Source organism: Cherax quadricarinatus, chromosome 24 (genome assembly GCF_038502225.1).
Source record: "Cherax quadricarinatus isolate ZL_2023a chromosome 24, ASM3850222v1, whole genome shotgun sequence".
Classification (NCBI taxonomy): Eukaryota; Metazoa; Arthropoda; class Malacostraca; order Decapoda; family Parastacidae; genus Cherax; species Cherax quadricarinatus.
In genome coordinates this window covers 26,600,292-26,618,986 of record NC_091315.1, presented here as the reverse complement: position 1 = coordinate 26,618,986, position 18,695 = coordinate 26,600,292, and the positions used below count along the sequence as shown (strand labels likewise).

Sequence of the window (18,695 nt, the reverse complement as noted above, 5' to 3'; positions counted from 1 at the left end):
ATCACCAGCTCCCTAATTGAACAAAGCTCAGCACTCGACCAAACAAATATGACCAGCCAGAACTTCGCCGTAAATTATTTCGTGTTTCTTCGCATTTTTTTTTTTTTGTATTATTTGTATAAATAAGTCACCATGGAGCTTACGAAGATTAGTGATAACAGCCAACCCAACCAAACAGAAAACTGGTTGGGAAGAACTTGTTTGATACTCAAATGGAACGGCACTCGAACAGCCTTCTAGAATGAATTAAGGTCACATACCGAGGTTCCACTGTATAAGATTTCACTGACTTTCTAGACATTCTTCTTTTCAGAAATTATGAAAAAGGCTGCTTTCATTACTTGCCTATGTTAATAATTATTTTTTTTATTATTATCACACTGGCCGATTCCCACCAAGGCAGGGTGGCCCGAAAAAGAAAAACCTTTCACCATCATTCACTCCATCACTGTCTTGCCAGAAGGGTGCTTTACACTACAGTTTTTAAACTGCAACATTAACACCCCTCCTTCAGAGTGCAGGCACTGTACTTCCCATCTTCAGGACTCAAGTCCGGCCTGCCGGTTTCCCTGAACCCCTTCATAAATGTTACTTTGCTCACACTCCAACAGCACGTCAAGTATTAAAAACCATTTGTCTCCATTCACTCCTATTAAACACGCTCACACATGCCTGCTGGAAGTCCAAGCCCCTCGCACACAAAACCTCCTTTACCCCCTCCCTCCAACCTTTCCTAGGCCGACCCCTACCCCGCCTTCCTTCCACTACAGACTGATACACTCTTGAAGTTATTCTGTTTCGCTCCAAATTAAATTCAAGAATATACAGCATTGCTAAATTTCCCATACGACAATGATCTTTTAATGAAAACAAACTCCATCATAAACCATACCCCCGGCCGGGATTGAACCCGCGGTCATAACATTACTTAACAGCAATTAAGATCTATTCTTTCTAGAAAATCATACTCACTTTGTATCCCTTGAAGTGTCCTCGGATAGATTCATTTGAAACGGGTTCCCAAGACAAGAGTGCAGTAGTTGCATCCTTCAGATCAAGCAGAGTCAAATTCCTTGGAGCTTCTATCGGAACTGTTCAAAATATATTAAAGCTGTGATTACATGTTTTACAATAGATAGAAAACAAATCTGATAATGAAAGGGACCCTTGTTTTATAGCTATTAACAGAATACTTTCATTTTAAATGTTGCACAAGATAATGCAGTTCGTATTAAGTTAGGAGGTGAGACCAAGATCTTGAGTCTAACCCCCTATTCTCCCCTCAGAAACTAAAATAGCTAATTAGACATATCTAATAGTTAAATTTATTACTAGCATACACTTCCTTGATTCGAGATGAAATTTTTTCATATACAAGTAAGAGTAAGCAAGTATGAATATGTGGTGTGTAACTGCAATATCTGTTTGACTCTGTGGATAGTGAGATCTAGCACTTGACCACACCACTTTACTCTTGAACTTTGGCTGCTTAAATGGTGAGACATCCATATTTACATATTCTCTGCTTACCTCTGCATAATCATGGTGAAAATAGAAAAAAATAGAGGTTGGCAGACAGCAACTGCCCAGGGAGGTACTACCATCCTGCCAGATGACTGTGAAACAGAAACCTGTAACTGTTTTGCATGATGGTAGGATTGCTGGTTTCTTTTTCTGTCTCATAAACACGCTAGATAACAGGGATATCTTGCTACTCCTACTTACACTTTGGTCACACTTCACAGACAGGCACATGCATATATATATATACATACATCTAGGTTTTTCTCCTTTTTCTAAATAGCTCTTGTTCTTCATTTCTTCTATTGTCCATGGGGAAGTGGAAAAGAATCTTTCCTCCATAAGCCATGCGTGTCGTATGAGGCGACTAAAATGCCGGGAGCGATGGGCTAGTAACCCCTTCCCCTGTAGACATTTACTTCAAAAGAGAAGAAGAAAAACTTTATAAAACTGGGATGCTTGAATGTGCGTGGATGTAGTGCGGATGACAAGAAACAGATGATTACTGATGTTATGAATGAAAAGAAGTTGGATGTCCTGGCCCTAAGCGAAACAAAGCTGAAGGGGGTAGGGGAGTTTCGGTGGGGGACATAAATGGGATTAAATCTGGAGTATCTGAGAGAGTTAGAGCTAAGGAAGGGGTAGTAGTAATGTTGAAGGATCAGTTATGGAAGGAGAAAAGAGAATATGAATGTGTAAATTCAAGAATTATGTGGATTAAAGTAAAGGTTGGATGCGAAAAGTGGGTCATAATAAGCGTGTATGCACCTGGAGAAAGGAATGTAGAGGAGAGAGAGAGATTTTGGGAGATGTTAAGTGAATGTACATGTATAGGACCCTTTGAACCAAGTGAGAGAGTAATTGTGGTAGGGGACCTGAATGCTAAAGTAGGAGAAACTTTTAGAGAGGGTGTGGTAGGTAAGTTTGGGGTGCCAGGTGTAAATGATAATGGGAGCCCTTTGATTGAACTTGGTATAGAAAGGGGTTTAGTTATAGGTAATACATATTTTAAGAAAAAGAGGATAAATAAGTATACAAGATATGATGTAGGGCAAAATGACAGTAGTTTGTTGGATTATGTATTGGTAGATAAAAGACTGTTGAGTAGACTTCAGGATGTACATGTTTATAGAGGGGCCACAGATATATCAGATCACTTTTTAGTTGTAGCTACACTGAGAGTAAAAGGTAGATGTGATACAAGTAGAATAGAAGCATCAGGGAAGAGAGAGGTGAAGGTTTATAAACTAAAAGAGGAGGCAGTTAAGGTGAGATATTAACAGCTATTGGAGGATAGAAGGGCTAATGAGAGCAAAGGCAATGGGGTCGAAGAGGTATGGGGTAGGTTTAAAAATGTACTGTTAGTGTTCAGCAGAAGTTTGTGGTTACACGAAGAGGAGCGATTGGTGGAATGATGATGTAAAGAGAGTAGTAAGGGAAAAAAAGTTAGCATATGAGAAGTTTTTACAAAGTAGAAGTGATGCAAGGAGGGAAGAGTATATGGAGAAAAAGAGAGAGGTTAAGAGAGTGGTGAAGCAATGTAAAAAGAGAGCAAATGAGAGAGTGGGTGAGATGTTATCAACAAATTTTCTTGAAAATAAGAAAAAGTTTTGGAGTGAGGCTGTATAGCCCTTGTGGCTTAGCGCTTCTTTTTTGATTATAATAATAATAATTTGGAGTGAGATTAACAAGTCAAGGAAGCCTAGAGAACAAATGGATTTGTCAGTTAAAAATAGGAGAGGAGAATTATTAAATGGAGAGTTAGAGGTATTGGGAAGATGGAGGGAATATTTTGAGGAATTGTTAAATGTTGACGAAGATAGGGAACCTGTGATTTCGTGCATAGGGCAAGGAGGAATAACATCTTGTAGGAGTGAGGAAGAGCCAGTTGTAAGTGTGGGGGGAAGTTCGTGAGGCAGTAGGTAAAATGAAAGGGGGTAAGGCAGCCGGGATTGATGGGATAAAGATAGAAATGTTAAAAGCAGGTGGGGATATAGTTTTGGAGTGGTTGGTGCAATTATTTAATAAATGAATGGAAGAGGGTAAGGTACCTAGGGATTGGCAGAGAGCATGCATAGTTCCTTTGTATAAAAGCAAACGGGACAAAAGAAAGTGCAAAAATTATAGGGGGAGAAGTCTGTTGAGTACACCTGGTAAAGTGTATGGTAGAGTTATTATTGAAAGAATTAAGAGTAAGACGGAGAATAGGATAGCAGATGAACAAGGAGGCTTTAGGAAAGGTAGGGGGTGTGTGGACCAGGTGTTTACAGTGAAACATATAAGTGAACAGTATTTAGATAAGGCTAAAGAGGTTTTTGTGGCATTTATGGATTTGGAAAAGGCGTATGACAGGGTGGATAGGGGGGCAATGTGGCAGATGTTGCAGGTGTATGGTGTAGGAGGTAGGTTACTGAAAGCAGTGAAGAGTATTTACGAGGATAGTGAGGCTCAAGTTAAAGTATGTAGGAAAGAGGGAGATTATTTCCCAGTAAAAGTAGGCCTTAGACAAGGATGTGTGGTGTCACCTTGGTTGTTTAATATATTTATAGATGGGGTTGTAAGAGAAGTAAATGCGAGTGTCTTGGCAAGAGGCGTGGAGTTAAAAGATGAAGAATCACACATAAAGTGGGAGTTGTCACAGTTGCTCTTTGCTGATGACACTGTGCTCTTGGGAGATTCTGAAGAGAAGTTGCAGAGGTTGGTGGATGAATTTGGTAGCGTATGCAAAAGAAGAAAATTGAAAGTGAATACAGGAACGAGAAAGGTTATGAGGATAACAAAAAGATTAGGTGATGAAAGATTGGATATCAGATTGGAGGGAGAGAGTATGGAGGAGGTGAATGTATTCAGATATTTGGGAGTGGACGTGTCAGCGGATGGGTCTATGAAAGATGAGGTGAATCATAGAACTGATGCGAGGAAAAGGGTGAGCGGTGCACTTAGGAGTCTGTGGAGACAAAGAACTTTGTCCTTGGAGCCAAAGAGGGGAATGTATGAGAATATAGTTTTACCAACGCTCTTATATGGGTGTGAAGCATGGGTGATGAATATTGCAGCGAAGAGAAGGCTGGAGGCAGTGGAGATGTCATATCTGAGGGCAATGTGTGGTGTGAATATAATGCAAAGAATTCATAGTTTGGAAGATAGGAGGAGGTGCGGGATTACCAAAACTGTTGTCCAGAGGGCTAAGAAAGGGTTGTTGAGGTGGTTCGGACATGTAGAGAGAATGGAGCGAAACAGAATGATTTCAAGAGTGTATCAGTCTGTAGTGGAAGGAAAGCGGGGTAGGGGTCGGCCTAGGAAAGGTTGGAGGGAGGGGGTAAAGGAGGTTTTGTGTGCGAGGGGCTTGGACTTCCAGCAGGCATGCATGAGCGTGTTTGATAGGAGTGAATGGAGACAAATGGTTTTTAATACTTGATGTGCTGTTAGAGTGTGAGCAAAGTAACATTTATGAAGGGATTCAGGGAAACCGGCAGGCCAGACTTGAGTCCTGGAAATGGGAAGTACAGTGCCTGCACTCTGAAGGAGGGGTGTTGTTGTTGCAGTTTAAAAACTGTAGTGTAAAGCACCCTTCTGGCAAGACAGTGGAGTGAGTAATGGTGAGAGTTTTTCTTTTTCGGGCCACCCTGCCTTGGTGGGAATCGGCCAGTGTTAATAATTAATAATAATAATAATAATATCAATTTCATATACACTGCATCAGTTTGGTTGTTATACTGTGCATAACTTTTGTAACAGATAAGTAAGCATGTTTGTGAGATAGGACTACTCAGCACTGTTTGCATACCTCTGCCCCTGCCTCCTTTTATAGACACACTTACACCATACATATACTACAGCTATTCTCTAGTGTACAAGAATTTGTCATCATTTAATAGTATCAATGGTATGCCAACTTGTTGAAAAAAAAGAAAAAGGGTATACCTTTACCTTTTATACACCTTTGGCTGGTTTCAAGAGTTTTTCCCTACTCCTGCAGTCCAGCTTTATGGGTATTATACTTAAGAGGAATATTTGAAAGGTAGAATAATATCTATGAAAAAGTGGTAGAGGTAGTGGTAGAGGATCCACACACAGTTTTAACAGCATGTATGATAGAGCCCACAAGGCTAAGAGGGAGTGAATCTGGCAAAGAGATAAGACCAGGCACTGAGACTTGACTCCTGTAACCACAAATAAGATTACAAGTAGTGAGTAGAGGACCTCTATTACATCAGTTGGTCAGAGGTTAAGAGGTGAAACTAAGAATTGGAGTTCAGTTGCAAGCTCAAATAGCCAATTACAAATAGTGAATTACAATTACAAATGGTTGAACTATCCCAGTCAACTAAATAGAATTAATGAAACTGGGAGATGGGGGGAGAGAGAGAGAGAATACCACCTCGGGTAAAGGAAATATCAAAGCAAAAACCAGGAAATCAGAAAAGGAATAATAATTCCACATCTGTCTTTTTTTTTTTTTATCACACTGGCCGATTCCCACCAAGGCAGGGTGGCCCGAAAAAGAAAAACTTTCACCATCATTCACTCCATCACTGTCTTGCCAGAAGGGTGCTTTACACTACAGTTTTTAAACTGCAACATTAACACCCCTCCTTCAGAGTGCAGGCACTGTACTTCCCATCTCCAGGACTCAAGTCCGGCCTGCCAGTTTCCCTGAACCCCTTCATAAATGTTACTTTGCTCACACTCCAACAGCACGTCAAGTATTAAAAACCATTTGTCTCCATTCACTCCTATCAAACACGCTCACACGTAAGTAATCAGCAGCACACAGGAGTAGACTACATATAAAGATTAAAAAAATAGATGATGGCTACTTCATATCAGTCACTGGAAATTAAAAGGTGGAAACAAGACTAAAAAAAACTCAAGCAGATTTTTACACAAAGATGCCCATGTCATAGATGCCTAATTTTTGATAACTAAAATCAAAGCATGTTAATACAGTGGAACCTCAGTTTTCGTGATTAATTTGTTCCAGAAAGTTTGACGAAAACCAAATGATACGAAAACTGAAGCCATGTTTCCCATAAGAAATAATGTAAATCCAATTAATTCGTTCCAGACTCCCAAAAATATTAACAAAAAATACATTTCATAAAGAATAACTGTAATTTTACATACAGAAAACAATGAGAAATAAATATAAATGACTAATGAAATGGATAAATGAATATTTAACATCACTTTTACCTTCACTGAAGACTCTTGTTGGCGTATGGAAGACAGCGAGGAGGGGAGAGGGAGGAGAGGTTATTGTTTGGAAGGGAAATCCCCTTCAATAAGGACTTCAGGTATCAAGGCCCTATCAGGGGTTACTTCCCTTCTTTGTCTTTTACTGGCACTAGGACCAGCTTGAGTCACTGTACCCGTCACACAAAAAATCTGTCCAGAGAGGTCTGTTTCTGGCGTCTCTAAGATTTGCCTAAAATGGGACAAGGCACTGTCACTGAACATGTTGCAGACATGGCTTGCAACAGCTTTGTTAGGGTTATATTTCTCTACAAAACTTTCCTCTTCAAGGGGGGCTCCTTGGCATGGTGAAGAGGCTCTTGGTCTGAGCCGAACCTAATTACCCCCCAATCCCCCCTTCCCTATCCCATCCTCCCTTTTTCCTTTACTCCTCCTCTCCCCCCACCCCTCCCTTATTCCCTTCCTCTTTTTGGCCTTTGGGATTCTTCCCACAGGCCTACTGGTTCCTAGGTAGGGGGAAGGGTACTGGGGTCAATCACATTCCGTTGAGATTCTTGGCGGTGGTGTAGTTTGCCATGGAATCTGGATCGCCTGGGGATATCCCGTTCCCTCTCTGGTCTTCCGGGAGGGAATGGCTTTGGGTGTCTTTCGGGCGACGGGTGTATCTCTGGAGGCCGCCTTTCGGGTTCCAGGGGTGGTGGCCAAAGGAGGTATGCTTTGTGGCGGATATCCGCCTTCCCTCTCTTTTGTCCACCGAGGTAGCTCAGCAGATGTGAGGTTGCTATCCTGGATTGCTGGTTTACTGGCATGAAGGGTAGGGCATGGCACGGGTTCCATGCCGCATCTGCACTACTTGCGGTGTTGAGGTACTCTTGGGCACGGAGGGTGATTTCTGGCCCTTTCATTCCTCCTAGGAACTATTCCTCCCCGTTCCCCCTTTTTCTTTTTTTTTTGTTTTTATTTTCTTAAAAACAAAAAGAAAGAAGTAACCTAACCATGGAAGCCCTAATCCACGAACCTGCTACCCCCGGGCCCCTTACTGATACTGCACCCCGTTCTGACCCTGCCTCGTTTTCTGAAAACTCTTTGGACACTCCTGATGCCCCTGTACCTCTTGCTGGTGCTGTTTCATCACCAGCTTCAGGTACTGGGGCCTCGACTGACTCCTCCGATTTGTCTGACCTCCACCCTCCTTTGACTATGCTTCCGGCCTCTCCCTTTACGGTGCGGTAATTTTCGAATCGCCAGCCCGTCCCAACTCTGGCCCCACTTCTAAATGCCAACGACAATATCTTGATGATGTTACTTCATTACCTTCGCATTCTACTTGGAAAAGACCGACATGTCATGCACTCCCTCTCCACACCACACAATGGACTAAATTCTTTACTTTAAGACTGGCTTCTTCTTCTACCTATCTTTCCGACCATAGTATTAGCAAAGCGCTCCTACGCCATGTTGGTAGAGATACTTCATTTCATGCTCTCAAGAGAGGTATGCGCATCATCACTGTCCAGAATGCTACCCAAGCTCATGATTTTTCTCTCCTTTCGCATATCGATACTACTCCTATCACTATTGAAAAACATCTTTCTCTCAATTCTTGTAGTGGTACTGTCATTCTGCCCCATACCATATTCCAACAGAATTTCCAGACATGTGGCAATGACATTCTTGAACAGCTGGAACTCCAGGATCTCCCAATCCTCAAAGTAGACACTTATGTCCTTCCTGCCCATGGGCGGAGACGATACCCTTGCAATGTGGCTCGATTAACTTGCGACAGCCGTGAACTCCCGTCCTCTGTTTATGTCGCGAGACATCGGTTACAAGTTCGAAAGGTGATCCCTACACCGCAACAGTGTAGAAATTGCTGGTGTTTTGGTCACCCAGCGAAATATTGCAGATCTATAGCTGAATGCCCAGTCTACGGAGCTGACGACCATTCTAATATGTCTTGCAGTCGACCTCCCTCTTGCCTTAATTGTCATGAGGCTCACCCTTCGTACTCTCGCCGTTGCCAAGTCTACTTAAATGAGCGTGAAATCCGTTGCCTCAAAGAAGGTCTCCCTTATACTATGGCAGTTTCTCATCTCCACTTCTAAGGGAGACTACCTCGTGTTTCTTATTCTCATGTTTCAAAACGTCCCCCCACTTCTGGGGTCCCATCTTCTGCAGCCTCCTCTGTTGTTACCCTTCCCATAGTCACTTCTGTATCTAATTCTTCTGCTGTCCTGGGCTCAGATGTCCCTACTTCAACACCTCAGTCTGTTCTGACTTCTTCGAGTTCTCACTCACAAGCCCCGGTATCGACAAGATTTCATACGACACCTTCTATCAATCGCCCCTCTACTTCTCAGAAGTCCAAAAAATCCCCATTGCTCAAATCTTCCTTGCCCCCTCCTACCCCCACATTTTACCTTTCCAGTCTCTGTACCTGGTTCTTCCCCTCTCACTGGCTCTATTACAAGTGTGGAGGTTCACCCCCTCCTCGTTCTGTGCCTCCCTCCCCAGTCCCCTCCCGAGTCTCTCCCTCTTCTGCCGCCTCCCAGGTTTTTCCCTCTTCTGTCCCCTCCCACACTTCTTCTCCAGTTCCCAAGACGCTTTCTCCCCCCCCCCCCCCCCCCCCCCTCAATTTAAAACAGTCCATTACTGTCCCAATCTTTACACACCCTCCTCCTCCTATCTCCAATATTGTCTCCCATACATCTTTGAATTCAGAAACACTTGACGCTATTTCAGAATATACTGCAGAGACTAAACCTTCAATGGACACTGATCCACCTCCTGTTCCTTCTCTTCCCTCTCCTCCATCTCCACAACTCCATTCTTCGCAATGCTCTGTTCCTTCGCTGCTTGAACGTCTGCCGATGCCACCACACGCAGACTTTTCCAACCCCTCTAGTCCATAGGTGCCTTTCCCTACAGATTCCTGGTACAGTGGACCCCCGCATACCGCACACATCGCATACCGTACAATCCACATACCGCTCGCTTTTTTTCGCAAAAATTTTGCCTCGCATACCGCCCAAAAACTCGCTCACCGCTCTTCGTCCGAGACACGTCCAATGTGCGGCCTGAGCCACGCTCACATGTTCCGCCGGTGGCATTGTTTACCAGCCAGCCTCCGCGGTAACATCCAAGCATACAATCGGAACATTTCGTATTATTACAGTGTTTTTGGTGATTTTTTCTGGAAAATAAGTGACCATGGGCCCCAAGAAAGCTTCTAGTGCCAACCCTACAGCAATAAGGGTGAGAATTACTATAGAGATGAAGAAAAAGATCATTGATAAGTATGAAAGTGGAGTGCGTGTCTCCGAGCTGGCCAGGTTGTATAATAAACCCCAATCAACCATCGCTACTATTGGTGGTACAGCTGCTGCTGCTGTTGTACCACCGTCAGCTGCTGCTGCTGCTGTACCACCGTCAGCTGCTGCTGCTGTTGTACCACCGTCAGCTGCTGCTGCTGCTGTACCACCGTCAGCTGCTGCTGCTGTTGTACCACCGTCAGCTCCTGCTGCTGCTGTAGTACCGTCTGCTGCTGCTGTAGCATCGTCTGCTGCTGCTGTAGCATCGTCTGTTGCTGCTGTAGCATCGTCTGCTGCTGCTGTAGCATCGTCTGTTGCTGCTGTAGCATCGTCTGTTGCTGCTGTACCACCGTCAGCTGCTGCTGCTGTAGCACCGTTGTTGGTGTGGCTTATTGAGAATACCAAGAAACAATTAACCCCAGAGGATTTGCCACCCAGGATAACCCAAAAAAGTCAGTGTCATCGAAGACTGTCTAACTTATTTCCATTGGGGTCCTTAATCTTGTCTCTCAGGATGCAACCCACACCAGTCGACTAACACCCAGGTGAACAGGAAAAAATGCCTGGAACTAGTGCTCATATTGGTGAATTTAAAGCCAGCAAAGGTTGGTTTGAGAGATTTAAGAATCGTAGTGGCATACACAGTGTGATAAGGCCTGTTCTGGAAGAAAATGCCAAACAGGACCTACAGTACTCAGGAGGAAAAGGCACTCCCAGGACACAGTGTCTCATCAGTCATTGCTGCATCTTCAATAAAGTTAAGTGTCATTTATTCTTCATTTAGTAGAGTAGTACATGCACAATATATATTGTGCATGTACTACTCTACTATTGTGCATGTATCCTTCTCTTTGTGTGTAGGAAAATGTATATTTCATGTGGTAAAAAATTTTTTTTCATACTTTTGGGTGTCTTGCACGGATTAATTTGATTTCCATTATTTCTTATGGGGAAAATTCATTCGCATACCGAACATTTCGCATAACAATCAGCCCTCTTGCACGGATTAAAGTCGCTATGCGGGGGTCCACTGTATTTTCCTCGTTGCCAATCATGGCCTATTTACAGTGGAATATCCGCGGCCTTAGGGGTAATCGGGGTGAGCTTCAGATGTTGCTTTCCAGGTTTTCCCCTGTTGGTGTTTGCTTACAAGAACCAAAATTACACTCGGCTGTTTTCCAACCTATTTCAGGCTATAATTTATTGTATTCTTCGGATCCTTTCTCAGATGGGACCTTGAATGAAAGTGCCCTTCTTCTACGCAATGATATTCCGTACTGTCAACTATTTGTCCATACCTCGCTGCATTACACTGCAGCCCGTATCCACTTGAATAAGTGGTTTACAATATGTTCTTTATATCTCTCTCCTTCTCGGGCATTTTCTATCCCAGATTTTGCCTTTCTTGTTTCATCTCTACCACCACCACTTCTGTTACTTGACGATTTTAATGCCCATCATTTCCTCTGGGGGGGTCTCATTGTGACTCCCGTGGCATCCAGTTAGAGGCTTTTCTCACCTCTCACCCCCTCCATGTTTTAAATACTGGTACTCCCACCCATTTTGATCCTCGTACTCATACTCTCTCTTGTATCGATCTATCGATCTGCTCTTCCTCCACTGCACTAGACTTCGCCTGGTCTGTTCTACCGGACTTACATGACAGCGATCATTTTCCAATCATTCTTACTTCTCCTTCATATTCACCACCTTTCCGTAGCCCTCGCTGGCAATTTGATCGGGCAAATTGGGACCTTTACTCGCAACTCACTGCTTTTAGTGAGGTTCCTTCTTCATCCTCCATTGATGAGCTCCTACACCTCTTTTCGACATCAGTTTTAACTGCAGCTTCTCATTCTATACCCCAAACCTCAGGCAGGCATTCTCAGAAGTGCATGCCTTGGTGGTCTCCTGCTTGTGCTTGTGCAGTACGTTTGAAACGCGCTGCATGGGGCAGGTACCGGTACAATAGAACCGATGAGAGACTTCTTGATTTTAAGCAGAAGCGTGTGGTCACTCGCCATGTCATCCGTGACACTAAATGCACTTGCTGGTGAGATTATGCTTCCACCATCACCTCTGCTTCCTCTATGAATGCAGTCTGGAAAAAAGTGAGGAAACTGAGTGGTAAATACTCTCCTGACCCGGCTCCTGTTCTACGGGTCGCCGGTGTTGATATAGCAAACCCTCTTGACGTTGCCATTGAAATTGGCACTCATCTGGTCCGTATTTCCCAAGGGCTCCATCTATGCCCCTCGTTTCTTTCCTCAAAGACCCCTTACTACGCTTGGATATGTATGTTCGCAATGAGTTTGCGAATAACCACTCAGTTATTGCCATATTTTTTAACCTTGAGAAGGCATATGACACAACTTGGAGGTATAATATTTTGGCCCAAGCCCACTCCTTAGGCCTCCGAGGCAATCTACCATCCTTCCTTAAGAACTTTTTAACTGACAGACATTTCCATGTTCGAGTCAATAATGTGCTCTCCCCGGACTTTGTCCAAGCTGAAGGTGTCCCTCAGGGATGTGTTCTGAGCACAACACTTTTTCTCCTTGCTATAAATGATTTGGCCTCTGTTCTTCCATCCAATATTTGGTCATCACTGTATGTAGATGACTTCGCTATTGCTTGTGCAGGCGCTGACTGCCACCTCATTACAGTTTCTCTCCAGCATGCGGTCGACCGTGTCTCCAATTGGGCCACCACACACGGGTTTAAATTTTCCAGTACCAATACTCACCAAATTACTTTCACTAGATGCTGTGTCATCTCCGATCATCCTTTGTACCTCTATGGCTCCCGTATCCCTGAACGTGATACATTCAGGTTTCTAGGCCTTCTCTTTGACCATAGGTTATCCTGGAAACCTCACATTACCTCTCTGAAGGCAACATGTCACAGCCGGCTGAACCTTCTTAAAACCCTTGCTCATCTTTCATAAGGAGCTGATCGTCGAACTCTCCTTCGCCTACATTCAGCCCTCATTTTATCGAAACTCGATTATGGTGACCAGATCCGTTCAGCGGCCTCTCCTGCTACTCTCTCTAGCCTTAACCCCATCCATCACCAAGGATTACGTTTATGCCTTGGTGCTTTTCGCTCTTCCCCTGTTGAGAGCCTCTATGCAGAAGCAAATGTTCCATCCTTGTCTGATCACCGTGATGCCCATTGCCTTCGCTACTATGTACGCTCTCACGATCTCCGCAATCCTTCCTTAGTCAGTGTGGTGACGTGTACTTAGCTCTGTGAAGACCTGTTTGCGCGCTCTCTACGAATTGAAGCAAGATGCCCTCCATCGAGCAACTTTACCAACAACTTCAGGAAGAATTGAGGATGGCGAAGATGAAGATTCGGCGACTGATCGAGGAAAACAAGAAGATTCGTAGTAGTCCTCCTGTTTTGAGTCCTCAGGTCAAGAAAGGAAACTGGTCAGTGGCTGGACAGCAGGGAACGAAGTTGACGATCAAGAAGACGAATGGAAAGGTAGAAACGATGAAGAAAAGAGAGACTGCCGTGGAAACTGTTGTGGAAACATCTAATACATTCTCAGTGCTACCCGACGAATGTGAGTCGACTACTGGGAACGTCACGACGATGGACACCAAGGAAGGTAAGAATATTGTTGTTGTTGGGGATAGCCAAGTGGTATATGGATAGGGCGTTCTGCTTGAAGGACAGGAGTAGGAGACAGAGTGTTTGCTTTCCTGGGGCTGGGATGGAGGACATTGTTAGCCGTCTGGATGACATCATGAGAGGTAATGGGAGCAATCCTATTATCTGTCTCAGTGCTGGTGGCAACGATGTTGGCAGACGTAGGAGTGAAGACCTGATTAGCAGGTATAGGTCAGCAATAGAAATAATTAGGAGGAAGGGTGGGAACCCTGTCATATGTGGTATTTTGCCAAGGAGAGGAGTTGGAAATGAATGCCTGTCCAGGGCAATTGGTGTCTGGACAAATACTGTAAGGAAAATGCGGTAACATTCATTGACAACTGGGACCTCTTCTATGGCAGAAATAACATGTATGCCAGGGATGGGGTTCACTTATCTAGGTCTGGGGTGGGAGCACTGGCAACTGCAGTGGAGGGAGCTGTTAGGTCTTTAAACTAGGAATAGTTAATGGTATGGGTTTTGGCGGGAAAACAGTCAAGTCGCAGTGTAGTAATATGAGTACTAGGAGAACTAGTAATAGGCAAAATGAGGTAGATATTGGAAAGCCAGTGGCACAAATTGACAAGGACAGTAATAGGTTTAGTGGAATAACAGAAAGGAGCAGGAAGGGTAAAGAGAGAGGAGGGTCTTTAAATATATATTACACAAATAGTCGCAGTGCTAGGAATAAGATGGACGAGTTGAGACTAGTTGCTAGTGCAGGTAACATTGATGTATTTGCCTTAACTGAAACGTGGTTTAATTCAAAAAGTCGGGACATGCCTGCGGAATGTCACATTCAGGGTTTTAAAGTGTTCCAAGTAGATAGAAGTGTCGGGAAGGGGGGTGGGGTGGCATTGTATGTCCGAGATCGCTTGAACTGTTGCATAAAAACGGGTATTAAGTCTGAAGTAACACATACAGAGTCTGTTTGGATAGAATTTTCAGAGGGGCATGAAAAATTAATTTTAGGTGTGATATACTGTCCCCCAAACTTAGATAGGGACCAGGGGAGACTACTATGGGAGGAAATTGTTAGGGCCACAAGGCACGATAATGTAGTAATTCTAGGAGACTAACTTTAGTCATATTGATTGGAATTTCTTGACTGGGAATTTAGAATCATACGACTTCTTAGAAGTAGTTCAGGATTGTTTTTTGAAGCAGTTTGTGACAGAACCTACAAGGGGTAATAACCTGCTTGACTTAGTTCTGGCAAACAATGAATCCCTTGTTAATAATTTAGAAGTTTCAGAGGAACTGGGTGCAAGCGACCACAAATCAATTACATTTAGCATTGAGTGGAAGTATGATAGTAGGGATAACTCAGTAACAGTCCCAGATTTTCGCTTAGCAGATTACGATGGGCTTAGAGAACACTTATCATCTGTTGACTAGGGTAACGAAGAGAGCTATCAATATGACAGTTTTCTGAACACTATACATGAGGCTCAAAGAACGTTTATTCCGTATAAAGAAATTAGATCAAATAGAAATGACCCAAAATGGATGAATAATAGGCTGAAATATCTACTAGGGCATAAGAAAGGAATTTATAGGCGTATCAAAAGAGGTGAGTGTCATCTTATGAATCAGTATATTGACATTAAGAGGGACATTAAAAAGGGGATAAGAAAAGCTAAAAGGGACTATGAAATTAAAGTTGCTAGGGATTCTAAAACTAAACCAAAAAGTTTTTTCCAGGTATATAGAACAAAAGTCAGAGATAAGATAGGTCCCCTTAAAAATAACTATGGGCATCTTAGTGACAAAGAGAATGAAATGTGCTCGATTTTAAATAATTATTTTCTCTCGGTTTTTACGCAGGAAGACACTAATAACATTCCAGTAATTAATTTCTATAGTGGGCCAGAAGAAGAAAAATTATGTAACATCACAGTCACTAGTGAAATGGTTGTGAAGCAAATAGACCAACTGAAGCAAAATAAGTCACCGGGTCCTGATGAGGTTTTTTCAAGGGTTCTTAAGGAATGCAAAATGGAACTCTGTGAACCATTAACTAATATTTTTAATTTATCTCTTCAAACAGGTGTAGTGTCTGATATGTGGAAGATGGCTAATGTAATTCCTATTTTTAAAACAGGGGACAAGTCGTTACCGTCAAATTACCGCCCAATAAGCCTGACCTCAATTGTAGGCAAATTACTAGAGTCAATTATAGCTGAGATTATAAGAAGCCATCTCGATAAGCATAGCTTGATTAATGATACTCAGCATGGATTCACAAGAGGCCGGTCTTGTCTAACTAATTTATTAACTTTCTTCAGTAAAGAATTTGATATTATTTACTTAGATTTTAGTAAGGCTTTTGATGGAGTTCCGCACCAAAGACTGTTAAAGAAAGTGGCAGCTCATGGCATTGGGGGAAAAGTGCTCTTGTGGGTCGAGTCATGGCTCACAGACAGGAAGAAGAGTGTGTCCATAAATGGGGTTAAATCCGAGTGGGGATCTGTAACAAGTGGCGTTCCACAGGGATCAGTCTTGGGCCCGTTGTTGTTTATAATATATATCAATGATCTTGATGAGGGTGTTACTAGTGATATGAGCAAATTCGCCGATTACACAAAGATAGGTAGGATAATTGATTCAAACGTAGATGTTAGGGAACCTCAGGAGGATTTAGACAAACCCTACTCTTGGTCAGAAAAGTGGCAGATGCAGTTCAATGTAGATAAATGCAAGGTTCTGAAGCTTGGGAGTGTCCATAACCCTAGCACTTGTAAGTTAAATAATGTAGAACTTAGCCATACAGATTGCGAAAAGGACTTGGGGATTATGGTGAGCAGCAACCTTAAACCAAGACAGCAATGCCTAAGCGTACGTAATAAGGCAAATAGATTACTGGGATTTATATCAAGAAGTGAAAGCAACAGAAGTTCAGAGGTTATACTGCAGCTTTATACATCATTAGTAAGGCCTCACCTAGATTATGCAGCTCAATTCTGGTCTCCATATTACAGAATGGACATAAATTTGTTAGAAAACATTCAGTGCAGGATGACTAAATTAATACATAGCATTAGAAATCTTCCTTATGAAGAAAGATTGAAGACTCTTAAGTTACATTCACTTGTCAGACGAAGAATGAGGGGAGACCTGATTGAAGTGTATAAGTGGAAGATAGGTATTAATAAAGGGGATATTAACAAGGTCTTGAGGATATCTCTCCAAGAGAGAACCTGCAGTAATAGATTTAAATTAGATAAGTTTAGATTTAGAAAGGACATAGGAAAGTATTGGTTTGGAAATAGGGTAGTTGATGAGTGGAACAGTCTACCTAGTTGGGTTATTGAGGCTAGGACTTTGGGTAGTTTCAAATTTAGGTTGGATAAGTACATGAGTGGGAGGGGTTGGATTTGAGTGGGACTTGCACATCAGAGCTTATTTCTTGGGTAGCATTGAAAATTGGGTTGGTCAAATGTTTGTTAGTGGCATGAATTGTAAAGGACCTGCCTAGTATGGGTCAACAGGTCTGCTGCAGTGTTCCTCCTTTCTTATGTTCTTATAGACTGGTCACTGATATTAGTAGACATTCTTTATTTGTTCGCCGCCCCTGTTTGCTCCGTCCCTTCTCTCTTTGCCTACATTCACTCTTGCCTTCCCTTCAGTTACCACCTTTATATGTTCATGTAGCATCTCACTTTTCCCTACCCCCCTGGGAAGTTCCAGCTGTTTGGGTCTGTTCTTTCTCATTCCCTTGCTCGAAAGCCCAACTGCCTACGGTGGCTTCCCGCTCTCTTTTTCTTGACCACTTCCACTCTCATTCTCATGCCATCGCAGTGTACACAGATGGCCCTAAGTCTTCTGATGGCGTCAGATTCGCAGCAGTGTTTCCAGATAGCGTCGTGCGAAAGCATTTACTATCTTCGGCTAGCATTTTTACTGCTGAATTGTATGCCATTCTTGCAGCAATTATTCGTATTGCATCTATGCCTGTGTCATCATTCGTGGTTGTCTGAGACTCCCTTAGTGCTCTACAGGCTATACGGAAATTTGATACACCTCACTCCCTAGTTCTCCGTATCCAACTTTGGCTAAGCCGTATCTCTGCCAAGCATAAAGATATTGTTTTTTGTTGGGTCCCAGGTCATGTTGACATACAGGGCAATGAACAGGCAGACACTGCTGCACGGTCAGCAGTACATGACCTACCAATTTCATATAGAGTTGTTCCATTTCCGGACTATTTTGCTTTAATAGCTACCCTCCTTCACACCTGTTGGCAACAACGTTGGTCATCCCTACTCGGTAACAAACTTCATTCTATTAAACCGAGCATAGGTTACTGGCCGCCTTCTTGTCATCAGTGCCGAGGTTGGGAGACTACTCTCTTCCGCCTTCGCATTGGCCACACTCGTCTTACTCATGGGTATCTCATGGAGAGGCACCCTGTTCCTCTCTGTGAGAAGTGTCAAGTTCCAGTATCGATTAGCCACATTCTGTTAGACTGCCCTCTCTATCGACGAGCACACAGAATTTACCTCCAACGTCATCTCCACTCTACTACTCTATCTTTACCTTCCCTTCTTGCTGATGGACCCTCCTTTAATCCCGACTCTCACTGACTTCTTGACAACGACTGATTTACTCCACAAACTCTGATGATGATACCTTTCACACTCCCCCCAGCCCTTTCTACCTCAATCTCTTGCTGCCCTCTACCCTTTCACCATCTACTGCCCCGCTGTTCTCCGTAACCTATTACTCATACATCTCCCTTTTACCACCTAATACCCTCGCTTCCTTTCGGCCCTGCAACGCTGTATAGCCCTTGTGGTTTAGCGCTTCTTTTTAATTATAATAATAATAATCTACAAAACTTTGCAACTCACTCCACTTTGCACACATGTCCTTAATCACTGAAGAAGGCACATTCTCTCCTCTCTCTTCCTCCTCCTCTGCTGCAATCTGTTGCTGTTCCAGTTGAACGTGTTGCAGCTCTTCCCTGTGGTCGTTCACCAACTCTTCCACATCCTGGCCACTTGCATC

The 18,695-nt window shown here is 43.2% G+C and overlaps 1 protein-coding gene across 6 annotated transcripts in view; it reads right to left on the bottom strand.

The window, feature by feature from the left end:
• The window catches only part of Nrg (Neuroglian), a 434,360-nt gene that overhangs the window by 94,379 nt on the left and 321,286 nt on the right, over positions 1-18,695 (bottom strand). For all 6 annotated transcript variants that reach the window (XR_011392382.1, XM_070088294.1, XM_070088293.1 and 3 more), the window contains one exon: positions 973-1,091. Coding sequence is in view for 5 of the 6 variants with exons in the window: in XM_070088294.1 (XP_069944395.1) it covers positions 973-1,091 (119 nt within the window). In the remaining variant the exon portion in view is untranslated. The remainder of the gene's footprint in view (positions 1-972; positions 1,092-18,695) is intronic.